This window comes from Sminthopsis crassicaudata, chromosome 2 (genome assembly GCF_048593235.1).
Source record: "Sminthopsis crassicaudata isolate SCR6 chromosome 2, ASM4859323v1, whole genome shotgun sequence".
In the NCBI taxonomy this organism is placed as follows: domain Eukaryota; kingdom Metazoa; phylum Chordata; class Mammalia; order Dasyuromorphia; family Dasyuridae; genus Sminthopsis; species Sminthopsis crassicaudata.
In genome coordinates, this window is record NC_133618.1 from 136,310,655 (window position 1) to 136,335,691 (window position 25,037).

The following is a 25,037-nucleotide window of genomic DNA, read 5'->3' on the forward strand; positions in this document are numbered from 1 at the left end:
GACAAGCTAACATGAGTGAACCCAAGAGAAACATGGGGACATTTGCCAGAGAAGAGGATGGTGTTCAACAGCTATAAAATGAAGAGTAGGTCTAAAGGACTTCAGCATCTGTGATCTTACTAGGAATGCTTCAGGTCAAAGCAGGAAGAGGCATTGAGGAACAAGGCAATTTTTTTTTCTGGGGGAATTGAGGTTAAAACCTTTGAAGAAAATTGTCATAATAGAAAAAACAATGGATACTTATTATTGTTGTGCTACTATGGTTAACTAGAGAATCAGGGCCTGCTTGAATCTTGATTCTGCTCTCTATTACAGTTCAATCACTTAACTTTTCTGGGCTTCACTTTCCTTATCTGTAAAATGATGGGACTGAATTTAGTTCTGTGCAACCCATGAAATACTGTCTGTCAAGAGATGAAATCTAGGTTAGCCAGGGCTATGGTGACCATAAGAAATAAGTATGGCATCATGGATAGAGAACCCAGCTTAGGGATCAAGAAGACTTGAGTTCAAATTCCATATCTACCCAATACTGGCTGTGCCATCGTAGGCTTGTCAGTGTGATATCACAGTAAATAGCCCAGGTGCACCTCCAAGTCTGTAAGTTACAGAGAAGGTGCCTAATGTGGAACAGAGAGTGAACTCACTTGTGTGTCAAAAAGAATGATAAAATCACCGGTTTTGTCCCTGTGGCTGAATGTCTTGCATTTTTGGAGGAGACAATTTTGATTTCCAGAAAAGAAAACTGGCTGTCAGAGAGAATTTCCTCTCTGAGACCACATGTCCCAGTTTTGGAAAATACAGTCATTGTATCCCAGATAGTAACTGTATCCAAGATAATCACTCTATCCAAGATAGTCATTGTATCTAGAAGCCACAAACAACCCTACATCTCCTGTGGCCTCCCTCATTTGGGGTAAACAAGGAAATGCAGTCTCAAGTACCCATGGATTAACCCTCTTTTCCCTTCGGAGAAGTTTCCTGCTCCCCATCAATCTGACCCTTCCCCATCTAGCTGGGCTCTCACCTTCTTCGTGACAATGTTGCCTTGCTCATCAGTGAATTGTTCTTCAGTCACGTGTTCCCCTGGAATATCCTGAAGCTCATTCCCCTAGAGTTAGAGAAGAGAAAATGTCAGATTTAATAAGGTAGGGAGGCAGGGGCCAGGGAGACAGGGAAGATATAGAGTGATGGTGGCAGCAGCAGCCATAATCACAGAAGGAAAGTAGGGACACAAGGAGCATGGTGGGTGGTAAATGGGAGCATGAGGTTCCACATGGAACAGGACCACAAGGTTGGAAGCAGGAGGGAGTCCTGCGCAGGTCTTCCAGGACCATTTTTTTTTTTTTTTTTTTTTTTTTTTTTGCAGAGCACGTTATATGTTTGACACTATAAAAATAAAAAATCATCCTGGTATAGAAATAACCCTAAGATTAAAAATGATTCTTCTTTTCTATCCTTCTTTTCTCAGGATTAAGTGATCTGTCCAGTCACACAGCTAATAAGTGTTTGAGGCCGGATTTGAACTCTGTTCCTCCTGACTCCAGGGCTGGTGTTTTATCTGCTGTGCCACTAAACTGTCCATTAAGCCTAATTCTTGAAGGCTATGCAAGGAAAGGAAGTTTTCACAGATCAGAGCAGCCTGGAAAGATTTTGTGTAACAGGCCTGGTAATAGGGACTATGCGTAGGCTACCAGAGGACTGGCCTAGCTTGGTGTCAAGGGGTCTCATCACCAGAATGTTGGCCACCTGATCATGAATATTTTTGGTCATATCAATTCAAGAAAACTTTCAATAAGGTGTCGAGGAGGAGAAGGTGTCATCTGCTTTTCTGAAGGGAATATCCACACACACCTTCTGAGCAGAGATTCTTAACCTGGGGTTGTGAAATTTTCTTTTTTAAGATGTTTTAATTTGCATTTCTCTAATCAATAATGATTTAGAGCATTTTTTCATATTACTATATGTATGTAATTTAATTGTATTGTAACCTCATGAATCCTCTCTATGTTATGCTATGTACATGGAAATTTATTTTTGTCATTTTGTATTTAAGTTCTAAATGAATAAAAATAAAAAAAGAAAAGTGATAATGATATTTCAGTAGATTAGTTTTCTTTGTATGCCTGTGTATTTTATCTTATACATTTAAAAACATTATTTGGAGAACAAGTCTAGGTGATGAACCAGATTGTCAGAAGGGTCCATGACACAAAAAGAGATTAAAGAATCCTTGTTTAAAACCATTGAAATATTATAGTTTTACACAGTATTTTTACATCTGTTATCTCATTTAAACTTCATATAGCCCTGAAACATAGTCAAAAGAGGTTTCCTTATTCCTATTTTACTAGTGAAGCAATCAAAGCTTAGGAAATAGTTTCTATACCTAAAGAAAGGTGTGGAGGCAGGGTTGGACCAGGTGAGTTATGATACCTCCAGGCAACTGTGGATTAAATTTTGGAACAGATACTGCACTTGTGAAGGAAGTTTTCTTTCTGAGAATTTCCTAAATCGGTGAAATGATTGGTCTGTTCCCCTCCCAGAAAAGGGCAAGACTAGGGGTCAGAAAGTAAAACCCATAAATTAATAATCTCTGGATTTAAGGAATTCAACGTTCTAATAATATAGGAATCTAGGAGGTTGAGTGATTAGCCTAATTAAGCTGATAAATAATGAGCTTGGGACTAGAACCCAGATATCCTGACCTCTATTTGGAAGCCATTTCTACCACCTGAGCCCCTTCTCCCTTTTCTGACATTTGTGCCTCTCTCCTGGGGTTTTAAGGCTTCCCCTCCCCTCAGCCCTCTTTTCTTTTCCCCCAAGATTTTGGAGAGGCCTCTTGGGATTCTTGTCCCTGAAAGGGCACTCTCTACCCCTCCACCTAGCCTTTACCTTCACAATGACCCGACGCCGCACCACCCTGGTGGAGATGGATTCTTCGTCGTCACTCAGGCCCTCGTTCTCCCCTAGCTCCTTGTCCAGTTCCTGGTGTAAATGCTTCAGCACATAGTACAGGGAGCCACGGACGATGTGCATGACATTCTGACAGCTGACCAGGAAAAAGCTCAGCAGAACCAGTGTGACCAAGAGCTGGGTAACAAAGGTCCACATCTTTGCTGTCACTTCACTGACCCGGCTCAGGGGTGCTGAGCGGTGCCAACGGCCCAGCCACGGAGGGGCTCTGCCTTCTCATTCTCTCCCTGACTTCACGAGCTCACTAGGGGATTCATCTAGTTCTCTTTTGGGGTGTTAAGCTTCAGGAAAGCAGCAGAAAGGTGGAGCCCTTCAAGCGGAGCAGTCCTGGGTCTGTGCATCCGCCCTCCGACATAGCCATCCCGGGCTGGGCCCGAGGGTGACGTCAGGGCCCTGTAATTTTAGCCCCTGCATATCAGTTGGCTGGGGCTGGTCATTTGGGTAAGAAGGAAGCAGGCAGGTGCAGCTGTCCTCTTGATCTGGACACTCACGTCAAAGTCACTCACTTATGATCAGGAAAGTGACACCCCAGTTTCTGTACCCTTACCTCTTCTCCTAGCACTAGCAGATGAGGGTCTTACTCTATTGGTTTTCTTAGGAGTCTTTATGCGAGATGAGTGCCAGGGCACCTCCTGCCAAAGAGAGGGCCTTCTTTTGGGGGCTTTTCATATATGGGAAAATTCAGGAACTCAAAATCAGGTCAGGAAATGCATCTGGCAAGATTCTTTTAAGACTGCTGTTCTGGGACCAGGGGTGATAGAAACTCATCCATTTGCCACCAGATCTGAGAGCTTCGAGGAGGCCCTGGAAGTTCAGGGTTTATTTAAAAATATTACCAGGAAGCAAGCGATTTATATAAGTGGTGTTGGGTGAACCCCTTTGGGAATTTAGCCCAGGAAGCTGGGCCAAGAGGAGGAGCAGGGGTGATTTCTCTTGATCTAGAAGAACACAATTCTCTTGTATATCATAGAAAAAATTTATTTAATTGATGTCTCTCCAACTTCTTCCAGATTTTCCTTTACTCCTCAAAAACCTCTACATTCCAGTCAAATCAGGACAGTCAACAAACCTCTATGAACAGCTGCTATGTGCCAAAGCACTGTGCTAAGTGTTTGGGATACACAAAGAGGCAAAAGGCAGTCTCTATCTTATAGGAACTTAAAATTTAAGGGGAAATTATCCTGTTCTCTGTCTTTGGCATCTCACCTGCTTCTTCCTGCTTTTGCCCCATGCCTGGAATGCACTCAAGCTTCATCTCTGTGTCTTTGGATTCCCACCATCATTGAAGATTTGGGTTAAGGTCCCTTTCTTACTCAAGGACTTTACTGATTCTTTTACTTGGTAGTTTATCTTTGGAGGCAGATAAGTGGTACACTGGACAGAAATGCTGAGCCTAGAGTCTGGAAGACCTGAATACAAATCCAGACATTTAGTAAATGTGTGAAAAGCATTTAACCTCTAGTTGCCTGTGTTTTCTTATTTATAAAATGTGGATAATAATATCTCCCAGAGTTGTTGTGAAGATCAAATTGGATAATATTTGTAAAGTAGTTAGTACAGTAGTAGGTATTATAGAAATGCAAGTTTTTCTCCTCCTCCTCCTATTTCTTTTCTTCTGCTGCTTTTCCTCTTTTTCTTCTGTTTCTTTTCTTCTTCTTTATCTTCATCTTTCTTCTTCTTTGTTTTTCTTCTTCTTTACTTCCTTTTCCCCTACCTCCCAGAGTTTCCATGAGGATTAAATGAGGCAGTGTTTATCAAATGCTTTGAAAATCTTAAAAAACCACATAAATGGTGGCAATTATATGTATATATATTTTCTCCCAGTAGAATTTAAGTTATTTACGAACAGGGATTGTTTTCATTTTTATCCTCATATTTTTTGTCTTTGTATGCCCAGTGCTTAGCACATAGTAGGTGTCTAAGCAATGTTAATTGAACTGAATTAAATGCCCTTACATTTTTTATCCATGTTATGCCCTTTTTTTGAATGTAAGTTACCAGAGAGCAGTCCATGCATGGACTATGTAACAATACAGGTGTTACATTATGTGTGCACAGGCAACAAAAAATGCTGCTACTGTCAAAAGAAATAGCCCTACTCTCTACAACAGGCACTCATCTTTTCAAAGTCATTTAAGGGAAACGACACAAGGCTGAGGAGCAGGAAAAAAGCCTAGATTTGGAGTCAAAGGATCAGGATTTGTAGCCTGGTTTTGTTTGCCACTAAGTGATCTTGAGAATATCATCTATGAACCTTTGAACCTACATTTCCTCATCTATAAAATGAGAGAGTTGGATCAGATGTTCTCTCAGATTCCTTCATGATTTTAATTTTTTGAATTTATTAAATCCCAGCTCTTAATTTTGTGAGTTAAATCCCACTTATTAGTTGCATGGGGTACTTAGCTGGCAGAATGGATTGAGCATCAAACTTGAGTCAGGAAAACCTGAGTTTGGATCCTGCCTCAGATACTTACTAGCTGTGTGATCCTGGGTAAGTCACTGAGCCTCATCTGTACAGTATCTTTGCCACAAAAACTCCCAATGGAATCATAAAGAGGTGGACATAACTGAACAACAACAGATGCTTTTAATGTGTCAGTGGAAATATCAATGGCCTGTTATCCTCTGTGAGAGCATTCTAGCCCAGCTGTTTGCTAACAGGATGCCCAACTTAGCTAACTAGGTAATGTCATGCAAAATCCCCAGATTTAGAGTAATAGGATCTGAGTTCAAATCCCAGCTTTGCTTGTTACTTCCTATATGGCCATAGGCAAATTACTTATGATTCTCTGGAACAATATTTGTGACAGTGAAGGGATTAGACTAGACTGGAAAGCTTTAATTAACGTGTGTGTGTGTGTGTGTGTGTGTGTGTGTGTGTGTGTGTGTGTGACACAGAACCCCTTTGACAATCTATCTGGGTTGCCCAGATTTTGAGGTGATTTGGAATCAGTTCAAACCAGTTCCCAGTGATGAAATTTTCAGTATGGGCATTTGTATCTTGGAAATTGTCAAATAATATAAATCAGAGCTTGATTTATTATTTTGTTGATCATTTAGACTTAATAAAGTGATGGAGAAAATGCAAAAATCCCAACTAAACATAAAAATGGGTCATGTGCATTTTTTTTTTCTTGATGAGTTGGTTGTTAGTTGTATACCAGTACATTCCTACCTACATTCATAATTGAAGGAAATATTTGATTTAACTCAAAAGTCAGTGAAAATATGGAGAAAGAAATGTCAAAGATATACCAAGAAAACCCAAAAAGGGCTTGTGAAGAGTACTCATGTAATTGAACAACAAAATATGAAAGTAAAGATGTACATTTTTCCTTAACTTATATTCATGGACTCTCTGGAATCTATCTGGATCCTCATGGGGGGAGGCTTTGGATCTTAGTTTAAGAATCATTCAAAGACCTCAGGTTAACAATCACTCTTTTAGACAGTGTCTGTGTCTGTTCCTGGAGCTTCCATGCATTAAAAATGTGATTTCTAAGACAGAGGCTGGTGGGGGAGGTGCTAAGGGTTTGGAATACAGCAGAAACCCAATTAGGGAGAAGGCAGGGTGGTAGATCAGTGTTATAAATGGAGACCAGCAGCCAGTCCAACACTCACATATTTGGCAGGACAGCATTCTAAATAAAACTATTTAACTTCTGGCAAGTTCTTGAAGCCAGGAATCTGGGATTATCTTGGAATCTACTCTGCCTTTAGGGCCTACTGGATAGTGATAACCCTGAGCTACCACTGACAGACCCAAGGCAAGGAAGAGTTAGGAAAGGGAGAGGGGGGGGGGAAGGAGAACATATAAATACGGTGGTATAAAAATAAGATTAAGTTTAGAGGCAGAAAAGTTGAATTCAGATCTCAATTCAATCAGGTATCAGCTGTGTGATCTTGGATAAATCCTTTATTTCTATGGAAGATAAAAAGGTTCTTTTTAATTTATAAAATGCAAAGAAGGGTTTCCAAAGATGATTTCTAAGGTCTCTTCCAACTAGGATTTTTGAGTCTATGAGAAAGTGAGGAAAACAAGAAAGAAAGAGGGAAGGAGAGAAGGAAGGAAAGAAAGAAGGGAGAGGAAAGAAAGAGAGGTAGGGAAGGAAGAAAGAGGAGAAAAGAAGGAAGAGATGGAGGAAAGAAGGGAAAGAAGGGAGGCAGGGAGAGAGGAAGGAAAAGGAAGAATAAAGGAAGGAAGGAAGGGAAAGAAGGAAGAGAAGAAGGGAAAGAAAGAAGGGAGGGAGAGAAGAAAGAAGAAGAAGAGAGGAAGGGAGGGAAGAAAGGAAGGAAGGAGGGAGGAAGGGAAAGAAAGAAGGAAAGAAAGGAAAGAAGGGAGGGAGAAAGGGAGGGAAAGAAAGAAAGGAAAGAAGGAAGGAAGGAAAAAGGGAAGGAGGAAAGGAAGAAAGAAGGGAGAGAGGAAAGAAAAGAGGGAAGGAAGGAGAGGAAGGAGGGAAGAAGGAAAAAGAAAGAACAAAGTACAAATTGAAAGGGATAATGAGAAAAGAGAGAAGAAACCTATGATGGGAACTGGTCATGCACAACTTAGTAGTGATTGACTGTTCTTGCTTTAGGCCTATTCAATCTGGTGGGTGTCAACAAAAAGCAAATGTAGAGAATAATTTAGCTACAATTGAGCAAAGTGAATGAAATGCTTGATTTTGTATTTGGGAAGTTCCATAAGAACTCCCAGCAAGGACTTGGAGCTGCCTAACTGTCTTCATGAGCCTTACCTTGACTAGCCTGGAGAAGGCACTCTCAGTTTCTTCCATCCATTTTCCATAGCCCTGACTCAGGACAGGTGGATGTCTGTGCTCTCTCTCGATCAGGGGACTCTCGGACTCTGACTGTTCCAAGGAGTCGACTCGCATGTGCTCTACTGTGGGCACCAGGATCTTCTCATATTCCTGAGACCCACTGGGCTCTAGGCCTTTTACAGAGGAGATGGTGGTTATTGTTCTCTGGACTGAGTGTGGGCCTCCCGTGACCTCCTCTTGCCAAGAGCTCTGTGCAGCATCTTTCAGGTAGGAGATGATAGAGCCGTCTGTGTCCCAGTCCTTTGTTCTGGAGTCCAGACCAGGAGTAATGATGGGAGGAGAGAAAGAGCAGTCTAGTTACATTGCTGTCTATTCCTGACTCTCCTCCTACTTCCAGCCCAACCCATTAAAAAATCGTGAGAAACACTGAGTTCCTCTGTGGCTTAGCCAGACAGACTGAGAATGTATGCTAACATGTATATGCAACTGATAATAGTCCTTGTAGCAGACTATTAGGGGTCTCCTAGAGCTCAGGTGCTAAATGCATGTGGCCCATAATACTTCTGAGAACAGCCTGAATCACATTTAAATATAGTTCCTATCAGATTTTGTTGTGTCTATGTATTAATAAAAAAAGAAATACAAAAGCATATGAATATGCAATCTGCAGGGATTTAGGTGATACAGTGGGATAGAGTGCTAAGTATGAAATCAGGAAGACTCAACTTTATGAGTTCAAATCTGGTCTTAGGTGCCTACTAGCTGTATGGTTCTGGGCAAGTCTCTTAACCCTATTTGCCTCAGTTTCCTCATCTGTAAAATGCTCTGGAGAAGGAAATATCAAACCCATCTACTAACTTTGCCAAGAAAACTCCAAATGGGGCCATAAGAGTCAGACATGATTGAAAATGCTGGGCAGCAATGGATCCTTAATGTATGGGTCAGTGGCTCATTTTTCTTTTGAGTTGGATGTTACTCCCCAAGACCACATCAAACAAAGGCTGGGATCATCTTAGTGTTTCTTGGCCTTGGAGGGCAGAAAGTAAGAATGAAGGTGGGAAAAGGTGGGAGGAGGTGCAGGGATGAAAATTTTGGCTTAATAGAAGGAAAAACCCTCTAACAATTAGAGTTTACCAAAGTGAGATGGAATGCTTTATCAGGTAGTGATTTTCCCATCAACAGCAAATGCAATAGAAGAGAATTAATGATTTTTAAGGGGTTAAAAAAAGATCTAAGAATTTCCTTCCAATATTAAGATTCTGTAACCCTAAGTTGTTTTAATTCCTTTCAGGGGAAGGAATTAAATTACATGAATATTATGTGCTAAGGAATGTACTAAATGTAATTTTATTTGATACTTAAAACAACCCTGGGAGGTAGGTACTAGTATTATCTTCATTTTACAATTGAGGAAACTGAGGCAGACAGAGGTTAAGTGACTTGCTCAGACTTATACAGGTAGTGTCCATAGTCTTCTTTGAACTCAAGACATCCTGACTGAGCCCAATATGCTAAATGCTGCCCTACCTAACTGCCTTAGGGCACACCAATATCTTATTTTTATCCCTTAAATAGAAACTTTACCAATTTTCTGAAGAAATTTCATTCCTTTACCATATACAAGACCTGACCAGGGTCTTTGATCCAGGTGAGGAAGGCAGGGAACTTAGATAGATAATGACACTAATTTTTTCTATTGCAAGGGACAGATTGCTGCTGAGGAGCCTTCTTTGAAACTCTTATGAACAGCTGGGAGATCACTTAGTCCTGGAGATGTTGGAAAATGGAATCAGAAGCCACTAGATGGTGCCATACTGCACAGAATACCCAGTCAGTGGTCAGGAGGAAACCCAATTCAAATACAGCTTCAGAGACCTTATTAGCTGTGTGGACCTTGGACACTAAACCCTTGTGTGCCTCATTTTTCTCATCTGTAAAATGGGGATAATGATAGCCCTATAATATAGGTGCAATTAGAAAATAAAGAATATGAAAATAAAGCTCTTAGCAAAGTGCCTAGTATATGTTGATCAGTCATTTAGATTGTGTCCAATTCTTTCTGACCCCATTTGAGGTTTTCTTTTATATTTTTTCCTTAGTAGTTTTTTTATTTTTCCAAATACATGTGAATTCATTTTTGTAAATCTTTCTGTTCCAAATTTTTCTTCCTTCCTCCCCCACTTCCCCTCTCCCCAAGACAGCAAGCAATCTGATATCAGTTAAATACATGCAGAGCATTTAAAGGTTTTCTTGGCAAAGATGTGAGATGGTTTGCCATTTCCTGTCCCTATTATTTTTACAGATGAGAAAACTGAGGCAAACAAAGTTAAATGATTTGTACAGATCACATAGCTAGTACATGTCTGAGGCTACATTTGAACTCAAGTCTTCTTGATTCCAATCTTGGATTTCTAACCACTGTGCTACTTGAGCTGGGATAAATCCAGTTCCCCAACTCTGACACTTCTCCTTCTCTCTCTCTCTCTCTCTCTCTCTCTCTCTCTCTCTCTCTCTCTCTCTCTCTCTCTCTCTCTCTCTCTCTCTCTCTCTCTCTCTCTCTCCTCTCCTCCCTCCCCTCCACTCAGATCCTCCTGACTTCAAGGCTGGTGCTTTATCCACTGTGCAAAGTAGCTGCCTCAACACTTTTCTGACTTTCCTGTGCAAGTTGTTTGGGAAGAAAGGTAAGCCTTGTTCCTCAAATGGAATCACAAAGACTGGACATGACTGAAATGACTCAGCAACATGATGTATCCCACTCTTTGTGACTCCATTTGGGGAACAAGAATTATTTACTTCCCAAAATCAGGCCTCAGATAATTATTAGCTATGTGACCCTCAATGAGTAATTTAACCCCGATTACCTCCCTCCCCCAATTTTTTTTAAAGGGAACAATTCCTGTTCTCAATAAGCTTATGTTCTACTGGAAGAACAAGTGAATGTGTTGTTATTTGTTCTTGGGAGGTGACAAGAAAATGAATTGGAGAGCTGAATATGAGTGAATAAATAAATGAGGAAAATCAGAGTTGCAGCCTTGGATACCACAGGTTCCTTAATTGCCTCTTTTCCTGAATTGCCAAAGTGTGCTTCTTTCCTAAGACTTACTGGCTGATCACACACACAATATGTGGCATTCCATCTCAACAATGAATACTCATTTATCCCATAGAAAAGTCATATAAGAGGCAAATGCCTTACTCTCAAAATTCTATCCTATCTAAAACATACACTGTAGTGCTAGGCAAAGAATATCATAGTTAGATGTCAAAGGACTTGGGTTTGAATGCCAGCATGACTATTTATTAACAGAAGTGAGAATAATACTACTTCATAAATGTTTTTGACATGTTATTTTATCAGACTAAAAGACAGCTCTCTGAAAAGAATGACCAGTATATATGCAGCAAAGGGCAGTCGATCATAAATTCAGACTCTTGCCATAAACTCGGGGACTTCAGAGAATATTCTGTTTTCATCATTCAGATGAGGGAGTTAAGGGCTAGAGAGGCCAAGTTTATTTGCCTAAAGTCAGTGTTGTTTGAGCTGTTTCACTCGTGCCCCCCTCTATGAAACTCCATTTAGAATTTTCTTGGTAAAGACCCTGGAATGGTTTCCTATTTGCTTCTCCAGCTCATTTTGCAGATGAGAAAACTGAAGCAAACAGAGTAAAGTAACATGTCCAAGATCACATGGAGAGTAAGTATTTGAAGCTGAATTTGAATTCAGGTCTTCCTGATTCCAGGCCTAGCATTTTAACTACCTGAGCAGGGATTTGAATCCAGTTTCCCAAACCCACCACTTTTCCCACCTTCTGGGAGGAAGATAAATCTTACTCCTTTACATTTATCTGTTTCCTTGTTGAGGATGGGAGCATTCCCATAGAAGAAGTGATGATGGTACCTTAGAGTACTGGAGTTGAAGTCAGGATATACCTGCATTCAAATCTAATCTTAGACACTTACTGGCTTGTGACCCTGGGCAAGACACTTAACCTTTGTTTCAGTTTTTTTCATCTGTAAAATGGGAATGATAACAGCACCTCCTTCTCAGAGTCATTGTGAATAGAAAGTGAGACAACATATGTAGAGCACTTTGGAAATCTTAAAGCACTATACAAATGCTAATTATTATTATTAGTAGTAGTATTTTGAGGAAGCTAGGTAAGTTGTAGTACACCAAGTACTAGATCTGGAGTCAAGAAGGCCTGAGTTCAAATCTAGCCTTAGAACCTGTGGTGTCAAAACACTTAACCCTGCATGCCTCCATTTCCTCATCTGTAAAATGAGCTGGAGAAGGAAATGGCAAACCATTTCCAGTATCTTTGCCAAGAAAACACCCAATGGGGTCATGAAGAGGCAGAAATGACTAAACAACAACAAATTATTATTTCAGAGGCAAGCTAGTTTCTTGGGTTAATACTTTCTGAGTTCCCTGTTAACCGACTGAGCAACAAGAACTAGTGAGCCTGCTCTCATCTTTTCCTCTCTCCTGCCTGTGTCTTCCTTGCTGATTTCTCCCTATAGTCCTACTTCTTTAAATCTTTGATTTCTTTCGAGTGATCTTTCAGATCAGTATAACTCACTCCCCCCTTCAACTTTCTGTTAGCTTGCTGCCAGAAGTGAGTTTTCCATTGAATCTTCTATCCTTCTCTGTTTGACCTCATTTGACATACTATGTGCCAAATACTATTTTAGATACTTGGGATAAAAAGACAAGAATGAAAAAAAAATCCCCATCCTTAGGGAGATTACATTTTATTAGAGTGGAGGAAATAATATAATGGGAGGAAGTCAGTATGTCATAGATACAAAATCCTTTTGGAGTTTGGAGGGCACTAAAGATCAGGGTGCTTCAGGAAAGGATTCTCACCTTTGCCTGCAGGAAGTAGGCTAAACCTTCAAGGAAGCCAGGCATTGTTTTATTTTATTTTATTTTTGGAGGCAATTGGGGTTAAGTGGCTTGCCCAGGATCAAAGAACCAGTAAATGTTTGAGATCAAATTTGAACTCAGATCCTCTTGACTGCAGGCCTGGCACACCATCCACTGAGCCACCTGACTTCTCTGAAGCTAGGAGTTCTAAGAGGCAGAGGTGATAAGAGAGTGCATTCCAGACAGGAGGGTGGGACAGCTTTAGGATTTTCAATCTGACATCTGGGTGAAGAGGGAATTAATAAGTGGAGGAGATAGGAGGAGGGAAATCAAAATAATAGGTTAGATGAGAAGTAATGAAGTCCTGAAATAGGGTGAAAGCTAGGAGAGGGCTGATAAGGGGACAGATGTGGTGGAAGACTTGGCAACTGATATTGGGATGAGGCAAGGGAAAGAAAAAGGTAGAAAAGGACTGTGAGGGGCAGCTAGATGGCACAGTAGATAGAGCACTGGTCCTGAAGTCAGGAGGACTTGAGTTCAAAAGTGACCTCAGATAATTAATACTTTCTAGCTGTGTGATCCTGGACAAGTCATTTAACTCCAATTGCCTCAGGAAAAAAAATAAAAAAGAAAAGGACTTTGAGAATGGGATTTGGGTTGACTGGGAAAATGTCAGTGCCCTTGATGTAAGTGGGAGCATTAGGCACAGGACTGGAAGGATTTGTTGGGTTTGATATGATTACGATCATCCCAGAGGAAATCACAGGATCAAACCATCATAGTGACAGAGTTGGAAGAGATCTCAGTGGTCACCTGGTCCAGCTCTCTGGCTTTATTATGCTAATAATAGCATCTCCCTCCTAGTGAAGATTATTATGAGATAATAATAGTAAAGAGCTTAGCACAGGGCACATAATTATGATTATTATTTTTTTTTTACAGCTGAGGAAACTGAGGCCCTGAGAAGCTAAGCCTTTTCCAAGGTCATCTAAGTGGTAAGTGTCAGAGCTGGGATTCTAACAAAGATCCTCTGCCTTTGAATCCAGCATTCTTTCTAATACACTATAAGGAAGAAAAGAAATAAGAATGGATGAACACACCTTATGATTAAAATTTCTTCATCTGTAAAATGAGCTGGAGAGGGAAATGCCAAACCACTCCAGTATTTTTGCCAAGAAATTTCCCAAATGGGATCAAAAAAAGTTGGACTTGATTGAATAAAACAAAGGGCCAATGTATTAGGCTTTGTGTTAAAAATTTTACAAATGATTCTCTCATACTCTGAGAAGTAGGCGCTATGATTATCCTAATTTTCAGATGAGGAAACAGAGAAACACAGAAGGTTAAGTGCCCAGGACCATGTAGCTAAGCTGTTTTGAACTTAGGTTTTCCTGACTCCAGGCCCAAAGCTCTATCCACTAGGCCATCCAGCTGCCTTAAGGCACAATCATAATTGAGTCTATGAGATTGGAATTCAGAAGTGAGATTAGGAGTAGATATAGGGACCTGGGAGTCATCTGCATAGAAATAAGCATAAATTCTCCCATGCACTTTTTTTTTTCTATATGGTTTTCTTTATTTAGCTGCTATAAGGTACAATTTTATAGTCCCTAATTTCTATTAATTCCAGTGGAAATTCAACAATCATAGAAACTGCAGATTCAAAGACCAAGGTGACTTAAGATAGGACAGAATTTACAGTTTTCATCATTTCCATAAAAATATCTTGAGGCAGAATTTATTACAACTAATTCCCTTATATTCAATGGTTGCCAACATAATTTCCCATGACTTGCGTTTCAGTATTCTCTAGGTTAAGTTCGACTTTTCTTTTTCAGTTATGTTAAGCAGTTTTCTCATTTTATCATTCCACCCTTTGCACTGATCACCTTGTAACATAGTAATCTGGTTATTTTTCTTTCCCTGAATTCTTGATTGTAAGCTTCTTGAGGGCAGGGACATTTTGCTTATTAATGTCTAACCTCTCAAAGCAACATGACATTCTGCACAAAGTCACTGAGAGTATCTAACAAACAGGGGGGGAGCTGGTAATAATAAGGATAGCAATAGCTAACATTTATATAGCGCCTCCCATGTGAAGGACATTGAGTTAAGCATCTCATTATTATTATCTCATTGGTTTTCAGAACCATTCTGGGAGGTAAATTCTATTCTTATCCCCATTTTACAAATGAAGAAATGGAGGCAAAACTTAAGTGACTAGAGGCTGTATTTGAACTCAGCCCTTCCTAATTCCAACTTCTCACCCACTGGTGTTCCTAATAGATAACAGGACCAAGGGCTCTGGTTCCTGGTCTTGCCTTCATCATCTGAAGTACCCGGAAACTTCGGGTGTCTTGGACGGCTGCAGAAGTGGCTGAAACATCACTCACCTATCTTGGCTCTTCTCCATTACTCGACTCACGGTGGGGGATTCTGTTATTCGGGCTTGTACTCTCTGCTGGCCTGAAAGAAGAGACACTTCACGCTCTGAATCCCGTCCCTGGCCAGCCAGCTCATCCTGCCTCTCACCACCTGGCAGCTTCTCTTCTGACCTCTGACCTTCCTCCTGGTCAAGCAAATCGATAAGGCCATTTGTGGCATCTGAATCCACTGTGTCGTCCTCCACGAGCTCCAGCGAGCCCAGCTGGTCGGGGCCCTGGGGGTCCTCCAGGAGGGGCCCCGGTAGCCTCCACTCTCCGGTGGCGTCAGAGTCCTCGGCCTTGCTACACTCCAGGGAGGAGTCCTCAGCGGTCACCAGGGAGGGAGTGAGGCCCGAGGACCACACCTGCATGTCCGACATTTCCATCAGGGCATCGTGCTCCGTGGGGGCCATGGGGATGGCGTCAATGATGGCCACCTCGGTCCAATACTGATCTACACGCAAGGGAGAGGGCAGCGTGTAGTGCAGGGAGGCCGGGGACAGCAGCTCATCCTGCAGCGAGGTGTAACCTGGATGGGCAGACAGAGGGGGACAGGCTCCAGAAGCGATTTTTTTCACATTCACACTTACTCAGGCACACATCTGTACACCTGCAGAGACACAGACAGACACAAACAGACAGACACAAGGACACAGATGGACACACACACACACACACATACACGTGAGCACACACACAGATACCCCTGGGATGGGGGAGGAACCTGAGAAGAAACCCATTCTCTGTCTCTTTCTCTCCGTTTCTCTCTGTGTCTCTATGTTCTGTGTCTGTCTCTAGTTCTATGTCTCTGTGTCTGTCTGTCTTGTCTGTGTCTGCCTTTCTGTCTGTGTCTGTCTCTCTCTTTCTCTTTGTCTCTATCTATTTAGCTCTCTGTCTGTCTATCTCTAGCTCTGTCTCTCTGACTCTCTTGTCTGGGTCTATCTCTTTGTGTCTGTCTGTCTGTGTCTGTGTCTGTCTATCTAGCTCTGTGTCTCTGACTCTCTTGTCTGGGTCTATCTCTTTGTGTCTGTCTGTCTGTTTGTGTCTGTGTCTGTCTCTAGTTCTGTGTTTGTGTCTCTCTCTTGTCTGTGTCTATCTCTTTGTGTCTGTCTTTTGGTCTGTGTCTGCCTCTCTGTGTCTGTCTCTCTCTGCCTCTCTGTCTCTGTCTCTCTTTCTGTCTCTGTCTCTGTCTATCTCTGTTTCTCTGTCTTGTCCGTTTCTGTCTCTATCTCTGTCTCTCTGTGTGTCTTTGTCTGTCTCTCCCTCTCTCCAGATCAAAACAAGTGGACAAAGGGCAGATGTTATTCAGAGCTGTTTTCATCCTTCACACAGATGCCAGACTGAACTTCCGTTTGCACAGAACCTATATATCATTCCTCTGATAAAACTCTTAAGCGGGTGGCTACCCCAAAAGTCCAAACTCCTTAGCCTGGCATTTGAGACTCTGTACAGCCTGATGCTGCCTTAATTTATTAATTTTTCACATGTTCCTCTCTTCTCATGTCAAACTGGACAACCCACCACACTCCTCTGCCCTGTCATATTTCTGTCTTTGCTCATAATACATTTTATATAGCTAGGAGGTCTTCATTTCCATCTTCATCTGTTGAAATCCTACCCATCCTTTCAATTCTAATTCAGATATCTCCTCTAAGAGGGTTTCCCTTATCTTTGCTCAGTAATGATCTTTCCTCATCCCACATTTTATGCAGTATGATGTAATAATAGATTCCTCTCATGGATGTTTTATTTTATCATTATTTGGACATGGTTGTATCTTTCTACCAGGCAGTGAATTCCTTGAGGGAAGAAACAATGTTTCATTTAATTTCTGTAACTTCCTTACCATCTCAGGGAAGGGAATTAGTATTTCTACATTGCCTCCTATATTCCAAACACTATGCTAAGTGCTTTACAATTGTTATCTCATTTGGCCCTCACAACAAATATTTTATTTTATTATCCTTTATAAATATAATATCATCATGATCATCATATATACTTAGTATGTGCCAGGCACTGCTCTAAGCTTTACAAATATCTCATTTGATTCTTACAACCCTGGGAGATAGGGACTATTATTTCCCATTTTGCAGATGAGAAAACCGAGTCAACAGGTTAAGTGACTTGCACAGAGTCATACAGCTAATAAATGTTTGAGGTTGGATTTGGATTCAAGTTTCCTGACTCTAGGTCTCAACCCACTTAACTATCTCTATCAGTACTATGCACATAAGAGGTACTAAAAAGGTCATAATATATAGGACTAGCATAGACACTGGAAATCTTTTAGCCCAAATACTCATTTTGCAGAAGAATAAGCAAAAACTCACAAAGTGGGGTGACTTGCTTGAAGTTAATTAACCAAGCTGAGATTTGATTCTAGACTCTCTCACTCAAGGGATCTCAGAGATCTTTCCACCATCTTAGTAAATGTTTGTTAAAATGAATGGAATGAAATCTTCTTTTACCGAGTCCTGAAAACCAGATGGGGAAATAATATTCCCATGGGAAGGTAATTCAGACACCTAAGAACTGTACTTCCTAGTCAGTTGTAAGCCTTGGTTCTTAGGGACAGGGCAAAATTCATCCGTTTATTCAACAAATATTTACTATGTTACCTACAATGTACTAGATCCTGAGGACATAGAAAGTAGTTCCAGAGAAGTATAGATAGCTAATACAGAGTTCCTGTCCTTTAGTTTATAATCTAATAAAAGATAAAACAAGCAAAGAATAGATATCACATGCCCAATATTATACATCAAGAAAATGTCAAAAATTGCTATGTGTGGGCCAAAGAGAAAGTCACCTTGGGGAAATCTTACTCTCTCCTTACTGGGAACTGTGGAAACCACTTCAAAGGTGAGATCAGCCTTTAAAGAGTTTGCTTTGGAAATTCTGTAACCAAATCTTCTTCTTAGACATGGTCCAAGAGGGATATGCACCTTTATCTCCAAAGCTGCTCTAGTAAACAGTGCTATATTAAAGGATTTAATTCTGGAGGGAACTTGGAGGTCATCTAGACCCAGCCCTTTATTTTACAGATGAGGTCCACAGGTCCAGAGGATTGACTTTCCTATGCTCACATAGGAAATAGCAGAATCAGGATTCAAATCCAGCTTCAGGCCATTTGCCCTTCTCTAGTTCTACAGTTCTTTTATATTCCTTACAATCTTTCAAAAATCACTTTTAGGCCCTCAGGAATCAAAATTAAGAGTTCTTCTGCAAGGTACTAACTTTATTTTGCTGACTTTCCTCCAGGTCCTAGGTCAGGCAACTCAGGAATTATTTTGATAAGGATTTTGGAGTCTATGATATGTATTTAACACTCAGTTTGGGTTGGAGTCATCTATGGTTCTAGTAGGGGAAGTCTCAAAGGGAAGCTTTTCATTTGAATCAAGAGACATCTTTACAGTAGATAAGAGCGAGTTGTCTAAGAGAATTTTTCCAAAGATAGTCACTACTCCAAAAACTCTGGGCAAAGTAAAAGTCATTTCCTAAAGAAAAATGAGAGCTTGGGGTACCAGGTAGTGCTAAGGTTCTCTTGGGTCACAACGTTGTTCTGCCAGTGTTGTCTTTCTCTGTTAGAATGTAAATTTCTTGCAAAATTTGAAACACAAGGTTTTGCAAGGGTGAATATTGAAAATTATTTTTGCATGTATTTTAAAACTAAAAAGCTATTATTAAAAAAAAGTTTTAAAAAGATTGTAAACTCCTTGAAGGGAGAGACTGTTTTGCTTCTATTTGTATTCCCAGTTCCTGGCACAATGCTTGACACAGAAAATTCTTATGACTGCTCTATTATTTTTTTTTAACCTATCTAGTTTGTTCTCTCTCTCTCTCTCTCTCTCTCTCTCTCTCTCTCTCTCTCTCTCTCTCTCTCTCTCTCTCTCTCTCTCTCTCTCTCTTTTTCCCTCTCTCCCCCTCTGTCTCCCTCTTACCTCTGAATACTATCTATTCTTTATATCTATTTTTCTAAACCTGTAGATATCTTTTTTTTAACCTATGGATATCTATCTATCTATCTATCTATCTATCTATCTATCTATCTATCTATCTATCTATCTATCTATGTTATCTATGGATATCTATCTTTTTATGTATATGTATGTGTGTGTGTATTTACCTATGGATACCAATTTATTCTTTATATCTTTTTTTTAACATGTGAATATCTGGTTGTTATTTTTTCTTTTTTAACCTATGGATATCTATCTATTCCCTTCTCCCCCTCATTTAGGGCAGTGTTTTTCAGCTCCACCCCCAGGGTCCTTTTTTCCCCTCTCTCCATCCTGATAAGCCCTAAACCATTCAATCTAGTCCCAAACTCCCTAAGATAGAACTAGATTATTACAAATTAATTCTGAAACCCCCCAAATCTATGGAGCTATTTAGACCATTCTGTTTTTGGTTTTGGTATTTCTAAATGGACTGTCCCTTCATTTGCATATCCGTCCATGACTGGCTAAAACAAGAGCCTTTGCAAAATTATGGGTTGCCTGTTGGTGACTCCCTGAATTTTAACAATGACTATGAAATTCATGTAAATGGATACCAAATATATATTATATAAGTGCCATTTGCACTGCATGTGTTATATATGAACTTAATGTGTACATAATATTGATTGTTCAGTATGTTTATTTTAGATATGTGCATGTTTGAGCACCTATATGTAAATGTGAGTATGGGGTGTAAAAATAATGTGTATTTGCAGTATATGTGTTATATGCCTACACACATAAAGTATTTATGGTGGTTTATATGTATTTGCATTTGTAGTTATGTATATTTGAGCATACATATGGAATGTACATGTATATAATGTAGGAACAAGCAGCCTGGGGAGTGAACATTGCTCTTCATGTCACTGTCCCTAAACACTCATGTTTATTCCCACTTTCACATTTTTAAAAATGCAGTCCTCTTTTGACTGGGAATGTCCTTTCCTCTCCTCACTTATCTAAATCCCATCTATCCTCCAAGGCTTGGATTGAGATGTCTCCTTCAGGAAGCCTCATTAGATTTAGAGCTAGAAAGAACCTTAAAAATCATCTAGTTAAAATCTGTCACTTGGAGATTAAGAAATTGAGAATCAGACAAGGGACACTTATACAAAGTCACCCCTGAATGTAGGAGAGCTGGCATTGAACCCCAAGTATTCTGACCTCAAATTCTTCACTCTGTTTATTACATTGTCTCTACAGCTTTCTTTTCTCATCTCTTAATTCTTTTTTGTTTGTTTGCTTTTAGGCAACTAGGATTAAATGACTTGCTGAGAGTCACACAGCTAGTAAGGGTATGAGGTTGGACTTGAACTCAGGTTTTCCTGATTCTAGGACCAGTGTTCTATTCACTGTGCTACCTAGTTGCCCTTAATCTCATCATTCTTACAACCCTTGTCTGACTCACAGAATTTGGATAGATCTTAGGCTACATTATATATTATAGTTGATTGACTAATATTGTATATTATGTTCTCATGTTACCAATTTTGTGCTTGTTGGTCTTATCTCCTTAACAGGACTTTGGAGTTAGGGTCAATGTTTTATCTGCACCTCCCACATTATCTAGTACACTTCTGGCCACACATAGATTGCTCAGAAAGTTGAAATGGGAGCAAAAAATTTCAGAGGGTTGCATTATGGAGTGAGTTCTCAATCAAGGTTGATCTAGAAGAGACTGGATGACTCTATCAGGGATCTAGAGAGCTAGAAGGAACCTTAGAGATCATTGAGACTAACTCCCTAATTTTACTGATGAGGAAAACTGAGGCATAGCGCAATGAAATGATTTGCCTGGAGTCATACAGCTAATAAGTATAGGTGAGATTTAAATCCAGGTATTCCTGACTTTATCCACTATGCCATGTTGCCTCTACTAAATGACAGAGGAAATTCCTGATTGGGTATTGGTTGTACTAGATCACTCTGAGACTCTATGATTCTACAAACTGATGTTTGGTCAGAAACTGAAAACTGAAAAATCACTCTATGATTGGCAAATGCTCCCCATTCTTGGGGAGAAAGGACTTTGTCTTGTCAAAGGAATAGGAATTCTCACTTGAAAACCTTGTTTCATACTTCACTGAAAACATGGAGGGCATTCTTCAAGAGCTCCCTCTTTTTTTCCCTTATATTGCTAATCATAAATGCCTTTCCTCATTATTTCCTTCTTAGCCTTATCTTAGATGAGGAAGTGTCCCTGTTCCTTAAGCAAGGTCAACTCCTTTACATAAACTTTCCCATCTTCTCCAGCAGATCACCCCCTCCATCATCTCTACTTTTTTTTTTTTTAAACTTTCAGTCTCTTTCTATCTACTGGTTCTTTTCTTCCTCTCTAAAACATTTCTTATCATCAAAAAGCCCTCACTTGATCAGTCCATCCCTTCTTTCCATCATCCCATATTTCTTCTCCCCTTCTCAGTTACTTATTTTTGATTCATTTCAATTACATCCAATTCTTTATGACCTGATTTGATTTTTTTTTTTTTTTTTTTTTTTTTTTTTTTTTTTTTGGTAAAGATATTGGAGTGATTTGCCATTTCCCTCTCCAACTAATTTTACAGGTGAGGAAACTGATTAAGTGACATAGCCAGGGTCACACAGCTGGGAAGTTGTTTTTGGTTTCTTTTTCCCTGAGGCTGGGGTTAAGTGACTTGCCCAGGGTCACACAGCTAGGAAGTGTTAAGTGTCTGAGATCAAATTTGAACTCGGGTCCTCCTGAATTCAAGGCTGGTGCTCTATCCACTGCGCCACCTAGCTGCCCTGTTGGGAAGTTTTGAGGCAAGATTTAAACTCATGAAGATGCATCTTCGCACAATGCTATCTTTTTAGCTGTCTTTTTAGCTGTCTTTCTTCTCAGCTACACTCCTTGGTAAAACTATTCATATAAGATGCCTCTATTTCTCCTTCTCTTCCTCTCTACTAAACCATCTGCAATCTGGCTTCTGACCCTATTCAATTGAAACTACTCCACTGATTTCAGTTGCCAGAGTTAATGACCTTTTCTCAATCCTCATCCTTCTGGATCTTTTTGCAACCTCTGAGATTGTCAATCACTTTGTGTTGGATACTTTTCCTCTCTAGGTTTTTGTGACAGTCTTTTCTCCAATTCTCCTCTTACCTGTCTGACAACTCTTCAGCATCCTTTGCTGATCATGCCCACTAACTATGTCCTCCAAGGCTCTGTACCAAGCCCTCTTTTCTCCCTCTACACAATCTCATAAGCAATCATGGATTAATTTGTCATCACTCTACCCATGATTCCCAGATTCTATATATTAAATCCTAATTCCTTTCTTGAGGTCCAGCCTCACATCATGGCCTATCTTTTGGATATTTTAAGTTAGGTGTCTCATAGGCATCTCAAATTTGACATATCTAAAACAGAACTCATTATCTTTCTGCTCCTACTAAAGTGACTTTCCCCTCCAATTTTCTTATTAATATTAAAATCAACATCACTCTCCCGGTCATCCAGGTATGTAAACTTGATGTCAACCTCAGCTTCTCATTTGGACTCACCCCATGACCAAGTCTTGTTTCTATCTTTACAACATGCCTGATTTACATCTCATTTTCCTCCATTCACCCAGATGCCCTGCCTGGTACAAGCCTTCATCACATCACATTTGGACAATTATAATGGCCTTCTGCTTAGTCTCCCTGCCTGGAGTCTTTCGCCACACCATTCCATTTTCCACTCATTAGCCAATGTGATTTTCTTAAGGTAGGGCTGACGAAGCCATAACCCTACTTATTAAACTCTAGTGGCTCCCCATTGGATCAAAAAGAAAATGCTCTTGTCATCTAAAAACCTTCCAAACTCGTCCCTTTCTAACTTTTCAATTTCCTTACCTTTCACTCCACGCACTCTATGATCCAGTTTTGTTGCTCTTCACACAAAATTCTCCAGCTCCCAATTCCATGTCTTTGCATTGTCTGTCCCCCCTGTGTCTGGAATGCTCTCCCTCCTCCCCTCCTGGCTTCCCTAGCTTCCTTCAAGACTGCTGAAATCGCACCTTAGGCAGGTCTTTCCCAGTATTATTGTTGCTAGTGCCACTATTTCTCACTTATACTGCATTGTATTATTTGTGCACAGAATCATTTGCATGTTGTCTCCTGTTAGATTGTGAGTTTCTGGAGGGAAGGGGCCTTATTTTTGTCTTCCTTTGCACAGTGCCTGCACATCATAGGTGCTTAATAAATGCTCATTAGGCTGAAGGACATGTTAACAATTTATCATTAAAACAAAGGAATGAATCTATCAAAGTACCAAATAAAATTGATACATATTCATATTATTTATTTGCTTATACGTCTGTGTTTGTGAAGTCAACTTTGCTTTTATTTGGCAGGGTAGGATGGTGAAGAAAAGGCTAATTCTTTGGAATTATTAACAGTTTTTTCTTCATTTTCTTTGAAACATTACATATGAAATCCTCAATATCTACATAAGGCCTCTGTTTTGAATTATGCCCTTTGAATATATATATTTTTTGTTAATTAAAAACAATTGATACATCTGAAAGGGGAGCAAACTGTATTTTTCCTCAATGTCCCCCTTTTCTCCCTCACATCCTATTGTATGGTAAGAAGAATCTATGTGGGAAGGAAGGCTAAGAAACCCTGCTTGGTTAGTTAGGGTCTAAGATTCTCTGAGACTGGCAAAGGAAGACGGGACTAACTTACCATTATCATCCAGCACTACTTACACCCCAGCCCAAATTCATGTTCAAGGCTTAGACACAGAATAGAGAGGCAGCCTGGCAAAGGCACAGAGGGAACAGATGCAAAGATTGCAGTTATCAATTAAACAGGGCAGGCCTGGCACCAGCACAAATAACCCACATGGTGATTCTCTTGTGGTTCCAAGGGCAAGCTTCCCTTTGGAAACTACCCGGCCTCAAGAGGAAGACACTGGTGGAGATTGCTCAGTTCCAGCTCTCTTCCTCCTCCCCCACTCCCAACCAGGCTTGGATCGTTCCCCTTCACTGAGGAGACCCAGAGACACAGAGGCTGCCTGCTTGAAGAGAAGAAGGGGCAGGGAGAACACAGAGGTTTTTGGTGGTTGTTTTTTTAATCTGGTTCTGACTGGACAATAAAGTCAAGGGCTCAGAGCAATGGATGGCATCTGGGTGGGAAAAGGGCAGCTGGGTGTTCATGTGGGAGTCTGTAGAGCGATGAGTCTGGCTTTGGTGAGGAATTGCTCTGGGCTACATTCACATGTGGCTGGTATCCAATGCTCATAGGCTACCAAGGACTTCAGGGGGTGCTGGGCTCATTTTTCTTGGAAACTGTGGGAACCAAACACGAGGTCAACCAGCGGTTTGTTTTTGTTTTTCCTTCTTTGGCTTGAAAAGGGACAGTAACACTGAGTTGGGCATATGGATACTCGTGTTCTCTGTTGAGTAATAGGGCTGAGCCCCCCTAGGCTTCTTCTTGCTTCCTAATTCATCTCTGAACCTGAGAAGAGCATGAATGACCCCGCTTTCATCAGCCCCTCTTGGTTGGTCTGTAGTTCCCAGTTCAATATTAGATTCTATACTGTCTTACATACTTCTACAATTGAGTTTTGTGTACATGTATACACACGTGTGTATGTGTGTCTATAACTCTTATTTCCCCAAACAAATTGTGAGATTCCCCAAGGGAGAATAACTTGCCTTCAATTTTTTCTATCTCCCTATAGAACAATGATCGATCCTGGACCCAATAAATCTTTGGTCAACTTGAATCAACTGGAAAGTTTGTATGCAATAGAAACATTTTAAAAGCCAATACAAGTACCTTGCCAGTTAGTAGGAAGGTGGAGGTGTTTGCTAACTTGATTAACTTGGATTTTCCCAAAGTTCTAGATTTCATTTCTGAGCTTCTGCCCCCAGCCACAAATTTCTCATTATGACTGAGTCAGTCTGTATCATAGTGAAGTGTCAGGTAGATTGAAATGCCTCCTAAGGTGTTTAAGACAGATTGTCCCTGGAAAGGGGCTTGTGGCCCGCTG

The 25,037-nt window shown here is 40.4% G+C and overlaps 1 protein-coding gene across 5 annotated transcripts in view; it reads right to left on the reverse strand.

Moving 5' to 3' along the window:
• The window catches only part of ANK1 (ankyrin 1), a 322,933-nt gene that overhangs the window by 15,063 nt on the left and 282,833 nt on the right, over window positions 1-25,037 (reverse strand). For 3 of the 5 annotated variants that reach the window (XM_074287345.1, XM_074287342.1, XM_074287343.1), the window contains 3 exons: window positions 15,000-15,558; window positions 7,716-8,046; window positions 1,028-1,111 (listed from right to left, as the gene is read on the reverse strand). In XM_074287345.1, the coding sequence (XP_074143446.1) occupies window positions 1,028-1,111; window positions 7,716-8,046; window positions 15,000-15,558 (974 nt within the window). The other 2 variants (XM_074287346.1, XM_074287344.1) reach the window with 2 other exon arrangements.